General features: G+C 33.7%; 1 protein-coding gene across 5 annotated transcripts in view; it reads right to left on the bottom strand.

Annotated features, from left to right (window-relative positions):
• USP34 (ubiquitin specific peptidase 34) overlaps positions 1–14,891 on the bottom strand; it is a 241,327-nt gene that overhangs the window by 132,968 nt on the left and 93,468 nt on the right. For all 5 annotated transcript variants that reach the window (XM_080686042.1, XM_080686046.1, XM_080686043.1 and 2 more), the window contains 2 exons: positions 6,449–6,538; positions 3,744–3,839 (listed from right to left, as the gene is read on the bottom strand). In XM_080686042.1, the coding sequence (XP_080542168.1) occupies positions 3,744–3,839; positions 6,449–6,538 (186 nt within the window). The remainder of the gene's footprint in view (positions 1–3,743; positions 3,840–6,448; positions 6,539–14,891) is intronic.

Here is a 14,891-nt window from a genome sequence, read left to right as displayed (position 1 = left end):
AAATTGCATGTTTCATTATCACTGTCCTTCCAGTGATACAACCTTATTCTTTAAACAAGAAACACTAATAAAATATCATTTCCATAAATCAAGTTCTTGAGGAATTCGGCTGATACACAACTGACACTTTTGAATGTTATTTCAAATCTAAATAACTATAATTCATGTGTACAAAATTCAATGGTTAATTTAAGAGTTGCTTTGGAAGCTTATTAAGTAGGTAATTTTACATGGTTTTCTGGGAATTCAGTTTGTAGGCATTTGAAAAGAAACAGCATTTTAAAAATGCTGGATGAGGAAACGTAAGAGATGGGTCTGAAGCGGGCCAGATTATAGCCAGCCTGAATGTCAGACAGAAGAGGTTGGTATTGATCTGGGTGGAAGTCACTGAACGATATTGGGAGGAGAGGAAGCTATAATGATCAGGTTTTCATTTTAGGATTCCTTTCGCAACCCTGTGAACTGCGCACTGAACAAAGTGATATCACAACATTCTAGTACTACAAGCACCTGAGCACTCAACCAATGAAACTAAGTCAATCATGAGTTCTTATCTCTATGTTACAAAAGGCTGATTGTAGATGAATTGCCCAAATTACTTTGCCAACAAAAGGCAGCAACCAGCCTGAGCCCTGATCCGCAATTCAGTTTACAGAGTCAGAGCCTCTTAATTCACAATTTCCAATAATCTTTAAGTACAGATTTTTTTAAGTTTCCCAAAATTAGTTTCAAAAAATTTCATTAAATTCACTGTTAAAGTTTAAAGTTTTTCTACAGATTGAGTTTGCTGGATATACCTTTACTACTCTTTATTGTCTCATATTAATATTGGCAAAAAAGAGAGAGAGAAGGAGGGAACTCTGCTTCATTATTGTTGCTGTGCCCTTTGTAAAGATGAAAGTACATGTGGCAAAGTGGCTGGGGTGGGGAAGGTTGGAATATAATAAACCACTCACAGACTAAAATGCTACCTAAATAGAATTCAAGGACAGCTATTAATAGTTTCTCATCCTTTTCTAATACGACACATTTTGTAGCAGAGGCCTTGAAGTACTCTGAGACTGAGTCTGAAGGACCTTGGTCACAGACATGAAAGGTGAATAAAGTCCTGTTCTTTACAAATTGCCTTTATTTCTTGAATACTTTCTTCCCTATACTCACTCGCAAATCAGAGTAAGAGACCCAAAACCCTAGGAAGCCTGGATCCAGTCCATCACCCCTTCTTCAGCTTCCACAGAACCATTGGCTCTACACTTCTGTTGCCCAATGAACAAGTAGAAAATAATGTGCCAGGAACTCAGAATGCTTTACCAAAAAGTAGCAAATATAAAACTGTTTTACAGCCTGAAGGAACAAAGGAGTTCTACCAAAATAGTGCAGACATCTCTCTGCTCTAAGGTTTTATTCTCTAAAATGCCAGGCAACAAAGCAGATTGGAAAGATGCTCTGGTGTACCCTACAGAAATATAAAACTCATCTCCAAAGAGCACTACTCCTCTACCTTTTTTACCACAGAAGCAATGCTTGTATGAGGCTCCACCTCTGGTTCTTCTAATAAACTAAGCGACAACCCTGTAGATAATGCTGTAAACAACCAAGTTCCAGACCTGTGTTTATTTTTTTTGTCACTTAATGTTGGGACTTTCACTTTTTGAGGGCAATTCATCTGTTTTCTACTCCTCTCTTAAGCACCCCATCCCTTCTCTTTAAGCCCACAGGCTGTGGTTGTGCTAGGAGCTCTTTTGTAACTTCAGGTTTCTCTCTCTCTGACAGGTAACTTGAATTCTCTGTCTCCTAAAAAATGCTGAAGATGTGGGTCACGTGGTTTAATTTCTGCTCCTTTTTTATCTTATAGATTTTATAGAGGATGTATGGAGATGCTCATATTCAGGAGGCCATAATTATCCTTGACCTCTGCTTCAAGAAGAAAAATTAAAGGAGAACACAGACTATGAAGAACACTTAGAATTTTAATAGGATTTAAAGAGAATGCATCTTGTGTAGTGGTACCTTTATAATCAAAACTATGGAATAGAGTAAATTTAGGGAAATATCTAAAAAATAATTTGATAGGCTTGTAGAATAGGATACCTTAAGAGATCATTGAACAATAAAATAGGAAAGGCTGGATGAGTTTAGATTTTAGAGGGCCCAGAATAGTAGGCTGTAAAAAACTGGTGTTTATTTTTTATGCAGGGAACAATCTACAAGGGCTAAGGCGCAAGTTTCTTTTTTACTTTAGCGAGGTAATCACAATTTATACTCTACTATGTGCCAGATATTACTTACTAAATTATTTTATTTACTCCTTACAAAAATTCATAAGGTAAGTAAATGAAATTTATTAGAGAAGTAAACAACTGAAATAAGGTCAAAACAAGAGATTCGTAATCTAAATCCAGGTCTGATGATTCTTAAAGCCCATGTGCTTTCCAACAATACCATACTGCCTTCCTACTTTAATAAGGATAAGAAATTAACAACCCTAGGGGCAGATTTAGGCAAGAAGACTGATCCAGAGGTTGGTTAAAAGAACTGGAACAGTGTTTGTGGTAATGTCAACTTGAGAAAAGACATGGAATATATTTTAGCATTAACGTAACTAGAGATTGATGACAGTACAAGGGAACACTCAAGAACAGGAATTATAGAAAACAGACCGTTTCCTTGTTCATAAAATGTGTGTTTATAAAATGAATTATAGAAACCCTGGCTCCACAATTTATAAAATGTGTGACCTTGGGAAAGTTATTTACCTCAGAGCTTAAATGTTTTTATTTTTAAAATGTGACTACCTACCTCAAAAGGGTTGTTGTATATCTTGAAGTTAATACTTAGTACTTACATTATATCTAGCACACAATATCAATGAACACTAGCTTTTATCATCATCATTATTCATGTTTGGAAATAAAAGAATCCCCAAAAAATCCATTTGTGGAAAAAAATAAGTAAATTCATTTTTGAAGGTAAGTATGCATGCCTTAAAGGTCTGTGACTTTTCTGAACACTTCTCCAGTCAACTCAGCTTCCATCTATGTGGAAGTTTCCTGTGTGTTATCTTCTCAGTAAATACTGTGCTACTTCTCATATTCACTAACATGCTAATACTAACAATGAGCTGGTTTCCTCAATTAGACCATCAGTCCCCATCAATTGACTCACAAGCAGTAACCTTCTGAATTTTACGTTTACTTCTGGGCAGGCATTTCCCTATAAGCATAGTTTTAAACACAGCTATATCACTGACCAATTTCTAAAACATATCCAGAGAACATTTTTAATGATGAAATATTAACCAGTTATGCCATCAGTTTTTAAACTTTCCACACATGTCCTAAACTTTTTAAACTAGTATCCAATTAAATAATAAAGGGAAATGTTTTAAATTAATTATATGTTAAATGTATCTGTTTGGAAGTAAATATTTAAAAATTTTAGAGTCAATGCTCCTAATACATTAAGACATGGATATTGATGATTTCTGGGGGAAAATTTACTTTTAGTTCCTGAAAACAACTTTCAACAGAACTCAATAGTGAAGGTTAACCATGTCCAAGTTATAAAAGATTAAGAATTACAAAAATAACTTTATAAAATACAACTTAGAAAAATCCTTTCTCTTAAAATTCTCACAATTAACATTTTTACTTATTATATAAAAGAAGTAGAAACACTGGAAAATTATCTTTCAGAGGACAATAAAGAGTTAAACATAACTAACCTAATTAAGGGATACTTACAGTGCATGTTTTTGCCTTCCTTCTCTTACAGACTGAATATAGTATACCAAATTATCAAAGAAAAGCTTCATCATATTCAGTTCTTTTTCTGCCCACCTGGACCAATTGAAAGAAAAAATAATTTTAAAGCCATAAGGTAAGAAAATAAATCTATTATAGAATGGAAAAAAAAACATATATATATATATATATATATATATATATATATATATATATATATATATATATAAATGTGTGTGTGTGTGTGTATATATATATAATACACACACACATATAATCTTCAAATACAAAATCTTTTCATTGTCAAAACTTACACCTTAATTTTTATTAAAGTATCAATGTTGGAGTTTTTTTTATTGTTTAAAGTATTACAAATAGTAGTACATATGTCTCCTTTTTTTTCCCCATTGACCTGCCCCCAGCCTCCCCTACCCCCTGGCACATGACCTCACCACACCCCCCCACCACTATCTTTCGTCCATTGGTTATGCTTATATGCATGCATACAAGTCCTTTGGTTGATCTCTTAACCCCCTCCAACCCTCCTCCTGCCTGCCTTCCCGCTGTAATTTGACAGTCTGTTCAATGCTTCTTTGCCTCTGTACTTATTTTTGTTCATCAGTTTATAATGTTTTTTAATCTCAAAATACTCAATCCTTGTGAAGGGGAAAAATTTCTGGTACAGTGCTAATTATAAATGACTATCATGAATATTAAAAATGTCTGACACAGTCCATATAAGAATAGACTGTATGCACTGGTTATTATTTAGCAGAATTTAGTAGAGGACCTGACATATAAAACACATACAATATAAAATTACTAAACCAGAAAAGTTTACTATCAACATGTAATCTGCTTATTTTTAATAATTTTTTAAAATCAAATAAATAATTCAGGTATTAAACTCCAAAGTAGGGGGAAAAAGAAATAGTGATAAATATAATCAGAGATCCCAAGGTCTTTAACTTCCATAACTAACAATCTATCTTACACAATGTTTACTAGCAATGTATCTGCTAAAATGTATAGATGTAAAAAGATTAAAAATCCCAAACTTCTTATGTAGTTTAAATCATGCTTTTGCTATATAGTTCTCTTTTCAAAATAAGTTACTCTCCCTTTGCCAATCATTTAATGAAGATCAAGTGGTAGAAAGAAAACCTAAAACTTAGGCTTAAAACTAGTTCTAACAGATTTGCTCCACAGCTTTGGGCAAGTAACCTGACCTCTTGAAATCTGTTTGCTGGTTACCTGAACATTTACTAAGAGAATCAGGGACAACAAAACTTCCAATTTTAAAATATGGCCATAAGAGTTTAACAGATAATATGTACCAATGTTGAGTGCTACTGCACATAAAAGATTCACAATAAGTGGTTTTTGTTATTACTGATACTAAATAATCATAGGGAGCTCAGGGTTCTGGATAAGATTTAGGATACCAGTCTCATGTTAGAGACCCAGTGATCTGTCATTAACTGAGCTTATTTACATTTAATTTAAAGAACAAGCTCAAAGAGTTTCAACTCAATATATTTAAGTTCAGGTACTAGATAAGTAACTATATATTCAGAGTTTGCCTCTTCTACAAGAAAGTTACCCTTTCTTCCTCCTCAATAATAACCTCCTCAAATAGCCACAATATGTGTCACCAATTTCCCAAGTGAATCCCTTTCATACTTTAGAATTTTGTAATTCCGCCATTTAAACACTAAGGGAAGTGTCAATGAAGTAAGACTCACGCTATTCTTGTATTTTAAGGATGCTAAAAGTTTCCCTCTGTTTAGCAGCTCAAGGACCTTCCTTGCATTCACAATCTAGAATGATCACTAGAGTCATATTGCAATATTAACCTAAGACTTTCTAAGATGCTTTTAAAAAAAATAGAGGCTCATGTTAAATACATCTCCTTTAAAAGAGCAATAAATAAGCAAGAGCTATAACTCAGAAGAACTAACTTCATCCTATACAGAACTACAATGTAGACTTCCAAGAATTTTTTAAATAGTATTCATTTTGAAAGCAAGCAAAGTGCAAGTGCTCTTACCATCTAATCTTAGGTTTGAAAAGCTAATTAGGTAAAAAGTCATCCTACTTGACTTAAAAAATGAGTCCTTCAACAGATCTAATTTTTCCTAAAATTTAAATGTCTCTGAAATCTCTTCAAAAGTCTATTTTGAATAAAGTAACATATTCTTAGAGATTAATGAAGTGCTTGTGATAGCTAACTTTCTCTAGAATGTTACCAAAAACAGGATCAATTTCACAAAGTATTTTTTAACACTGATTAATAGGATGAGGTCAAGATTACCCCAACATGATGTAATGTCTAGAACCAATTCCTAGGAACAGGAAAAATAAAAGACATCCTAGAGTGTTTATTTTAGGGGCGATCTTCTTCAGGAGTTCTTTGGTATGGCCAGGTATACTAAAAATCTTCACCCTAAAATTAGAGCATTAATTGCTACAACATTTTTCTCAAACTACAAAGAATACAAAAGTCAGATTTTCCTACTGATTGGAATATAATTTCCATGGGGCTAAGTGAAAGAGATAACACTTAGAAATCTAAGAAAACATTTGAACCACATGAAAGTCAAAATTTTCTGGTACAGAATAAAAATCAGTAAGTTATTAAAAACCCTGTTTGATAACTATGATATGAAAAAAGATCTTTAAAATGAATACATTTATTTACTTACATTGTAATCCAATGTGTATCATAACTACTCCCAAACTGCTGAAAAGTACCAAACAGTTTTGGAAGAAGCCGAAGTGAAATTACAACTGATCTGAAACAGCAAAAACAGGTATTTATAGAATAAACTAATTTTAACTACTATCAGTAATTCTGGCTTTTTACAGAAATTCAACTATTTTTAAGATCTTAAATGCAAAAGAATTTAATGAATTAACATATATATTTCTTACACAAACATTGAAATTTTTTCTTCTGAAGTACAAATTTATACATTGGGGCAAGAAACCAATTTTAAAATTCCAATCCAAGACTTTTAAAGTAAAATACACTATAAAATCTGAGTATAAAAGCAAGTAAAAAGCATTTAAAGGTAATTTTTTTTCAACTTTTTTTTCCCCATGGAAGTACATATTCTTTAACAAGTTACGGGGACTCTGAGAATTTAATTAAGGAAAATAGAAAGCAGCAGCCAGAGTTGGGATCCTCAAAGTTTAATATGCACTTGATTCACCTGAGGGAATTTTGTTAAAATACAAATTCTGAATCAGTAGGTCTAAGGTAGGTTCAAAAATTTTGCATTTATAACAAGATCACCAGTGACAAACTGTTGGGTTTATGGACCACATTCTGAGAAACAATAATGTAGAGAACATTTATTTCAAACTATACAAATTATCACTTTCTCCCTAATTCTCATTTACTGTGATCTGCATCCAAGTTGAGATTCACTGCATTAGGAGCCATGTTAATAATGAAAGCACACCATACACCTCAAGTATGAAGGAGCAAAAGAGTAATAGAAAAGCTCACACAAGTAGATCTGAGTATGCCTATCTTCTGAAAGGAAGGGGTATAAGGTAGATATTGGCATACAAATCCCAGAAGTCTTAGTAGGTAAGATTAGCTGCATGAGCCTTGAAAGAAGGACAAACTCTAATGAGATACTGATTTTTTTTTTAAGCTCGGGAGCCAATATAGCTTCTTGAAAGAATTTTTTGAAAGAGAAAAGTTGGCACTCTAACCACAAGTTTGGTGTACAAGTTAGTCTTCCAAAATGCCTACTCTTTAAGAAGGGTACCAGGGATAGCAGAGGAACAGGTTTGAGTGGGAGGGAAACAGTGATGGAATACTGAGTAGCAGAAATTAGAAAGGAAAACTTATTTTATGAATGAAATCTGAAGTACTTAAATCGGACTACAAAGCTCTGTGTGATATGTCCTTACTCCTCCTATCAGTCTAACTTTATTTCCTTCCGATCTTTCTCTTTGCTATCCCTTCAACACACACAAGCACATTAATGCTAGGGGCCTCTGCTTTTGCCTGTTACTTGGATATGCTCTTTACCTAAATATCTATCTGCAAGACTACTCCTTCTCTTACTTTATTCATGTTTCCTCAACTGTCATCAGAAAAGATGACCAGGACAATTCTCTATTAAATAACACCTCTTTATTCCTCTTGATTCCTTCCCATTTTTTTTCATCCTCTAAAAAATATTCCTTTATTTAATGTGTCCATCATTGTTATGTGCTCAATGATGGCAAAGACTATCTTATTAAAATTCTCTGCATATGGTGCACACTGAACATATACTTAAATAATGAACCAGGAAAGAACTCAAAAGCAAGATTCTCAAGGAAGGAGATGGCCAACTTTTTATATATGTATTTAAATCCTCACCCAAGGATATGTTTTTCTTGATTTTGAGAGAGAGATATTACATGCCCAAACCGGGGCTCCAACCCCCAACCTAGGTATGTGTCCTGAACAGGAATTGAACCTACAACCTCTCTTTGGTGTACGGGACAACACTCCAACCATCTGAGCCCCACCCAGTCAGGGTGATAACCAACTTTTTAAATGCTATATAACCATCATGAAGAACCAGGACAAAAAAAAAAAAAAAATGCTACCAGATAATAACAGTATGTTAGTAGAACGTTAGAGGATCAAACCTACATTGGTAAAGATTAAGGAGTACATAGTGAAGTAATGAGGACAGTTAGTGCCTGAGATATCCGGTAAGTGCAATATAAGTATTCTTCAAATATTTAAAAACATTAACATTTTAAAGTACATTTTTAAAATATGATTGTCAAAAACTGTCAGTTTCTTAAAACCCCATGAGATTACAATTCCATTTTTAGGTAGATTAAAATAAAAAAATATTTAGCTTTATATATTTTTTTAAAAGTATATTTTTAAGTATTAAAAGTTTTTAATATTTTTCTGCAAGATGCACAGTAATGGTGTTTGGAAAAAGAGGCCATGGAGAATGAAGGGGAATTTCAGATTCTTTACCTAGAATGCTTTGTCAAATTTCAGAAACATCTGTGGTTTTTCCTAAGAATCTATAATAATAAAAGGGGAAGCCCAGTTCCTGGGTGCCTGCCGGAGGCCGGAGGGAAGCAGCCCAGGTCCTGGGTGCCAGGCACCGGGAGAAGGAAGGCCAACTCTTGCACGAATTTTCGTGCATCGAGCCTCTAGTTAACATATAGAACACTAGACCTAAGGCAGTGATTTTAACCTTTTTTATCTCATGGCACACATAAACTACTTACTAAAATTCTGTGGCACACCTAAAGAATAGACTTTTGTCAATCTGACAAAAAAAGGACATAGTTTTGATTCATTCACACCAGATGGCTACTGTTGTGTTGGCTATTGCCATTTTTTTTTTTTTTTTTTTTTACAATCTAAGGGAAAAGAAATCAGTGCCCCTGACTATTCAGGTATTGCATGTTTTCAAAATTCTTGTTAAATAGACAGTGGTTGAGTGGATAATGGTGTGGTTCATGTAAAAGAACCAAAACCAGAAATTTGGATAGAAATGAGATTCATCTTCCCTCTATTCCTCCCCAAAGAGAAATTTTTTTCTCCACAATTTATTTATAACCACTGAATTATCAAGAAATGATTACATATTAAATTACTAAAACATTTTTAAAGTTTTTCCTAAGATTATCAGAAAAATTTTCTTCTTAAAAATTTTCCAAGAACATAGAAGTCACACATTTTAAGTGCTATACATTTATTTTAATTTTAGTATACTTTTATTGATTTGAGAGAGGAAGGAAAAGGAAGAGAGAGATAGAAACATCAATGATGACAGGGAATCATGGATCGGCTGTCTCCTGCACGCCTCCCACTGGGGACCGAGCCCGCAACCTGGGCATGTGCCCTTGACCAGAATTGAATCCGGGACCCTTGAGTCCGCAGGCCAATGCTCTATCCACTGAGCCAAACCAGCCAGGGTGTAAGTGCTATACATTTAAGAATACTTTATAAGGACTAAATCCAAATTCAAATTGGCCCCAAAGTACTGCATTTTATTTAAACTGATAAATTTAAAAGAAAAAAAATGATATAAAGTACCTATTTATTATAGACTAAAAATTAATCACTTACAAAATAGGGGTAATTTATTTGATTGGTGACATAAATTAATATTTGCATGTTGAAGCTCTGATTGCTGAATGCTTACAAAACTCAATATAAAAAGAACTGTATATTCAAACTTATATTTCAAAAATTCTTCTAAGAGTGAACCTTTCAAATACCCAAATATAAGCCTAGGCAACAATGTCAAAAAGGTTCAATAATCCAGACTAACAAGATACTAATTTTAGACTCAAGAAAAATGCTATTACACTAAACTGTTGTAGTTCTTTGCTTGATTCTAAGAATTTCTGTTATAAACAGAAGAATATTACCAAGCCAGCAATTTTCAACCTGTGTGCTGCTGGACACTGGTGTGCAGCAAGAATTTTTAAAACATGATATACCTATTTAGTCAGGGGCACTGACATCTTTTATTTATTTATAAATAATAAATTATTTATTGATTATTGTATTATGTCTTTTTCCATACAAACAACTGTATATAATAAGAGTTGATGCAAAATCCTGTTTATAATAATAGTCATTTTGAACGTTAAAACATAACAAAAAAGTACACAATATCATCCATTTCTTAATTATCTGAACCTTTATTTATATAAACAGGATTCATGACATATGCAATCATTTTAATCAAGAAATCATTTGTACACACAGGCAAAAAAAAATGAACACATGGGTTCAAGTACCTATAGGGAATCAATGGCAAAAAATAGCACATTGGATAGGTTCCCAGAGTCTCAATTCAATTCTTAGGACACAGAATTTCAGGGATGCCTAGGGACCCCTAGGGACCGGATGTGGACCTAGTAAACATAAACACTAGTAAACATAAACAACTAACAGGGCCGACTACCACCCAACCCTTACATTTGTGCTCTACTCACTGGACAGCAGTCTTGTCTCACTCATCCTTGGTACAAACATTAAGCTGATAATAGACTTTTCATTATGGGAACTACTTTCTGCCTCATGCTCTCACATTATGACAACATTCTGCAAACACATTCTACCACGTTTCTGCATGTAACTTTAGACTTCCTGCACTGCTGAAATGTTACTATTTGCCTTATAAACCAATCCGCCTAGGGATAAATGTGCACAATGCACATGGTAAATATTACAGAGAAAGATTACGCAGGCGTATTTTTTTAAATGTTTGCAATGGTTCCATATAAATGATAGAATTATAAGTGAGTATGGAAGACTTAAATTTCTTCTTCAGATCTGTTTCCTGAGAAGTAATGAGTCCAAATTATTGTTCCAAAAAAGCTACGTTAATTTTATAAAATAAGTTGGAATATGACTACAGAAAAGCAAAAGCAAACAAAAAATGCTGACAGGTTTACAAACCGTGGCAAGTGAGGAACTAGAAAGAAAATGAAAAGGTTAGCCGAAACCAGTTTGGCTCAGTGGATAGAGCGTCGGCTTGCGGACTGAGGGGTCCCGGGTTCGATTCCGGTCAAGGGCATGTACCTTGGTTGCGGGCACATCCCCATTGGGAGGTGTGCAGGAGGCAGCTGATCGATGTTTCTCTCTCATCGATGTTTCTAGCTCTCTATCCCTCTCCCTTCCTCTCTGTAAAAAATCAATAAAATATATTTAAAAAAAAAAAAAGAAAGAAAATGAAAAGGTTAGCATAGAGAAATAAAAACATAAAGCCTCTAAGTACATAAAAAATTAACATCATCAAGAAGTAAACCTCTGATTTTTGTTAAATGTAAGGAAAATGGTAATTGTGTTAAGGTTACACTGGCCCGTTTGTTTAACATAAGTAAGAACTTTCCTATTAATATGAGCACACTTGTGCAAGTTTCTTTCTTACTGTGATGATAAACTGTGTTTAGAATAGGATTTCTCAACTCTTGATGTGGTCACTACTGCCATTCTAGACCAGATAATTCTGTTATACAGGGCTGTCCTTTGCCTGGAAGGATGTGCCTTATAAACCAATCTGCCTAGGGATAAATGTGCACAAGGCACATGTTAAATATTACAGAGAAAGATTATGCAGGCATTTTTAGCAGCAACCCCAGCCTGTAATAACACCTCTAAACCTACTCATTAGTGTAACAATCAAAGTATCTCCAGCCCGGCCAGTGTAGGTCAGTGATTGAGCATCAACCTATGAACCAGGAGGTCACAGTTGGATTCCTGGTCAAGGCACAATATCAGAGTTGCAGGATCGATCCTCAGTGTGGGGCATGTAGGAGGCAGCCAATCAATGATTCTCTCTCATCACTGATGTTTCTCTCTCTCTCTCCCCCCCCCCCTCTCTCTCTCTCTCTCTCTCTCTCTCTCCCCCTCTCTGAAACCAATCAAAATATATTAAAAAAAGAAAAAAGGAAAAAAGTATCTCCAGATATAAATACTGGGGACAAAGGGGAGAGAATCACCCCCATTGAAACCACTGGTTTATCAGAAAACCCAAACTAGTGATGATTAAAATATTTTCAAACTTATTTTTTTCCATTTGCAATAACTTCAGTAAGTGCAGTTGATATATACTGCATATGTTGCATATATCATCGGCTGAAAAATGCCACTATGTTCTATGTATTGTCACATATGACTAATGTCTTCTATAGTAAGAAGTAAGACTAGCATGATATAGCAACCCTCTGAGGAGTAAAGTCTGAGGGCAAAATTAACTTCAACATAATAGTTACGTTTGAAGCCATTAAAAAATTCATTAAGTGAGCCCTGGCCTGTGTGGCTCAGTTGGTTGGGCATTGTCCCCTACACCAAAAGGTTGCCCGTTTGATTCCTGGTGAGGTCACATGCTCAGGTTTCCAGTTCCATCCCCAATGGGGGACGTGCAGGAGGCAGCAATCATGCTTAGCTCTCACATGGGTGTTTCTCTCTTTCTCTCTCTGAATATCAATAAAAAATATTTTTTTAAATCATTACATGATTAGTGTACAGGGAATGCCTCAAACAAATGTAAAATGTTTCATCTTCAACTAATTTGGAAGTGGATAAATTCAAGGTGAATAAGAAATCCAGATTGACAATTTTCATTTTATACACAGATTTTTTCCTTTTGTCCTTTTATAAGAGAAAAATATGCTAATGGTGGAAAAGTGGAAAACAGAAAAGCATAAAGAAAAAAAAACTCGCCAAAACCGGTTTGGCTCAGTGGATAGAGCGTCAGCCTGCGGACTGAAAGGTCCCAGGTTCGATTCTGGTCAAGGGCACATAACTTGGTTGCGGGCACATCCCCAGTAGGAGGTGTGCAAGAGGCAGCTGATCGATGTTTCTCTCTCATCGATGTTTCTAACTCTCTATCCCTCTTCCTTCCTCTCTGTAAAAAATCAATAAAATATATTTAAAAAAAAAAAAAAAAGAAAAAAAAACTCAATCCTACCAGAAAATAACCATTTACAGTCTCATATTGATTGCCATCTTTTTAGCAAATTGGCCTATGAATATATGCCCATGTTATTATATAATCTTTGAAAACAAGACTGTAAAAGACTACATGATATTTTATCTTTCTCAGTTTTTTCTTTTTACTGAAGTATAACACACACGCAAAAACATATAAATCTAAGTAATAGTTCAAAATATTAGGTGAACATACCTGTGCACCAGCACTAACATCAAGAAATAAATCATTACCAGCATACCAGAAGCTTTCATTGTGCCCCTTTCCAGACACTAACAACACAAGAGTAACCATTATCCTGACTACTAAATATAATAGTTTTCCTGTTTTTAAACACTTTAAAATTAGGTAGATCATCTGACTTCTTTCAGTCAACATTATGTATGTGAGATTCACCCACACTATTCTGTGTGGTTGTAGTTCTTTCATTATTATTGCTATATATATTACATCACTCAACAGTCCAAAATTTGATTTTCCTTCCTATTCTTTTTTGGCATTTGGACAGTTACTCAAAGAATATTTAGTTATTTTTAATAATGCTGTTATGAGCTTTCTGGAATGTCCTTCTGGTAACCATCGGGATGAATTTCTTAGGGCACATACTTAGTGAAATTGCTGGGTCACAGGGCATGCAGATACACATATGAGGAATGTAAAATTTATAAAACCACTTCATTTTTTGAATTTTAACTGCTTTTATCACACAGTAGTTGGAAAAGAACAAATATTTAGATTGGAAAACAATATTAAATTATAATTTTAAAAAGATTAAAAACAATGTATAATATGCTATCAAAATAAGATATAGATACACACCTTCATATGTGTTTTTATAAAGTCATATAAATGGTTCTTTGAGGTTATGAAATTATGGATAGTTTAAATTTTTCTTTGTGCTTTGTTTTTTCACATATTCTACAACTAACATTTTTTAAACAGAAAAAAAGCCACCATTTCATATATATAATTATAAATGTAGAAGCATTAAATCTATTACAACTATTGGCAATAACTGCCTCACATGTATTTTTTAAATTTAATCCTAACAACCTTATAAAATAGGTTCTAATATTATTCTCATTTTTACACAGGAAATACAAGCATTGCACCAAAAATCACAAAGTGAAGTTGGTCAAGCAGTCTGATTCCAAACCCATCCTCTTAATTTCTGGTTAAGTATAAAACCACTTTAAAAACTGTTTTGTGGTTTCACAAAGACTTTTAAAAGACAATTATCATTTTTAAATTAACTATTATAATATCTATATGAATGATAAAATATGATCCAGGCATTAACAACATTCCTTTTAAACAATATATGCTAAATGAGGCTACTGATCCATTAAAAGAAGTCTACCAGTGATTTCTCATACCTACATGAAAAAGCAATTTTCTATTTGATTGTTCAAATTTTAGCTCTTTAAAGACCAAAAGTAGAAAATATTACACATACATGTCTTAATTCAATTAGGTAAAAAAAAACCCACAAACTTTGATGCACTTAAATATTCAATAAAATTAGTCATTTATATCAGTCTTGGGAAAAGTAAGCTGAAAACACTATATTAATATAAATAACATATTAATAATTGAATTTACTATGCCAGAAAAATAAACCATCATCAATCAAAGCTGTATGAGACAAGAAAAACCT

The sequence above is a fragment of the Plecotus auritus genome (genome assembly GCF_963455305.1).
Source record: "Plecotus auritus genome assembly, chromosome: 8".
Taxonomy (NCBI): domain Eukaryota; kingdom Metazoa; phylum Chordata; class Mammalia; order Chiroptera; family Vespertilionidae; genus Plecotus; species Plecotus auritus.
Note: the sequence above shows the minus strand (reverse complement) of the source record. Positions and strands in the feature narration are given on the sequence as shown.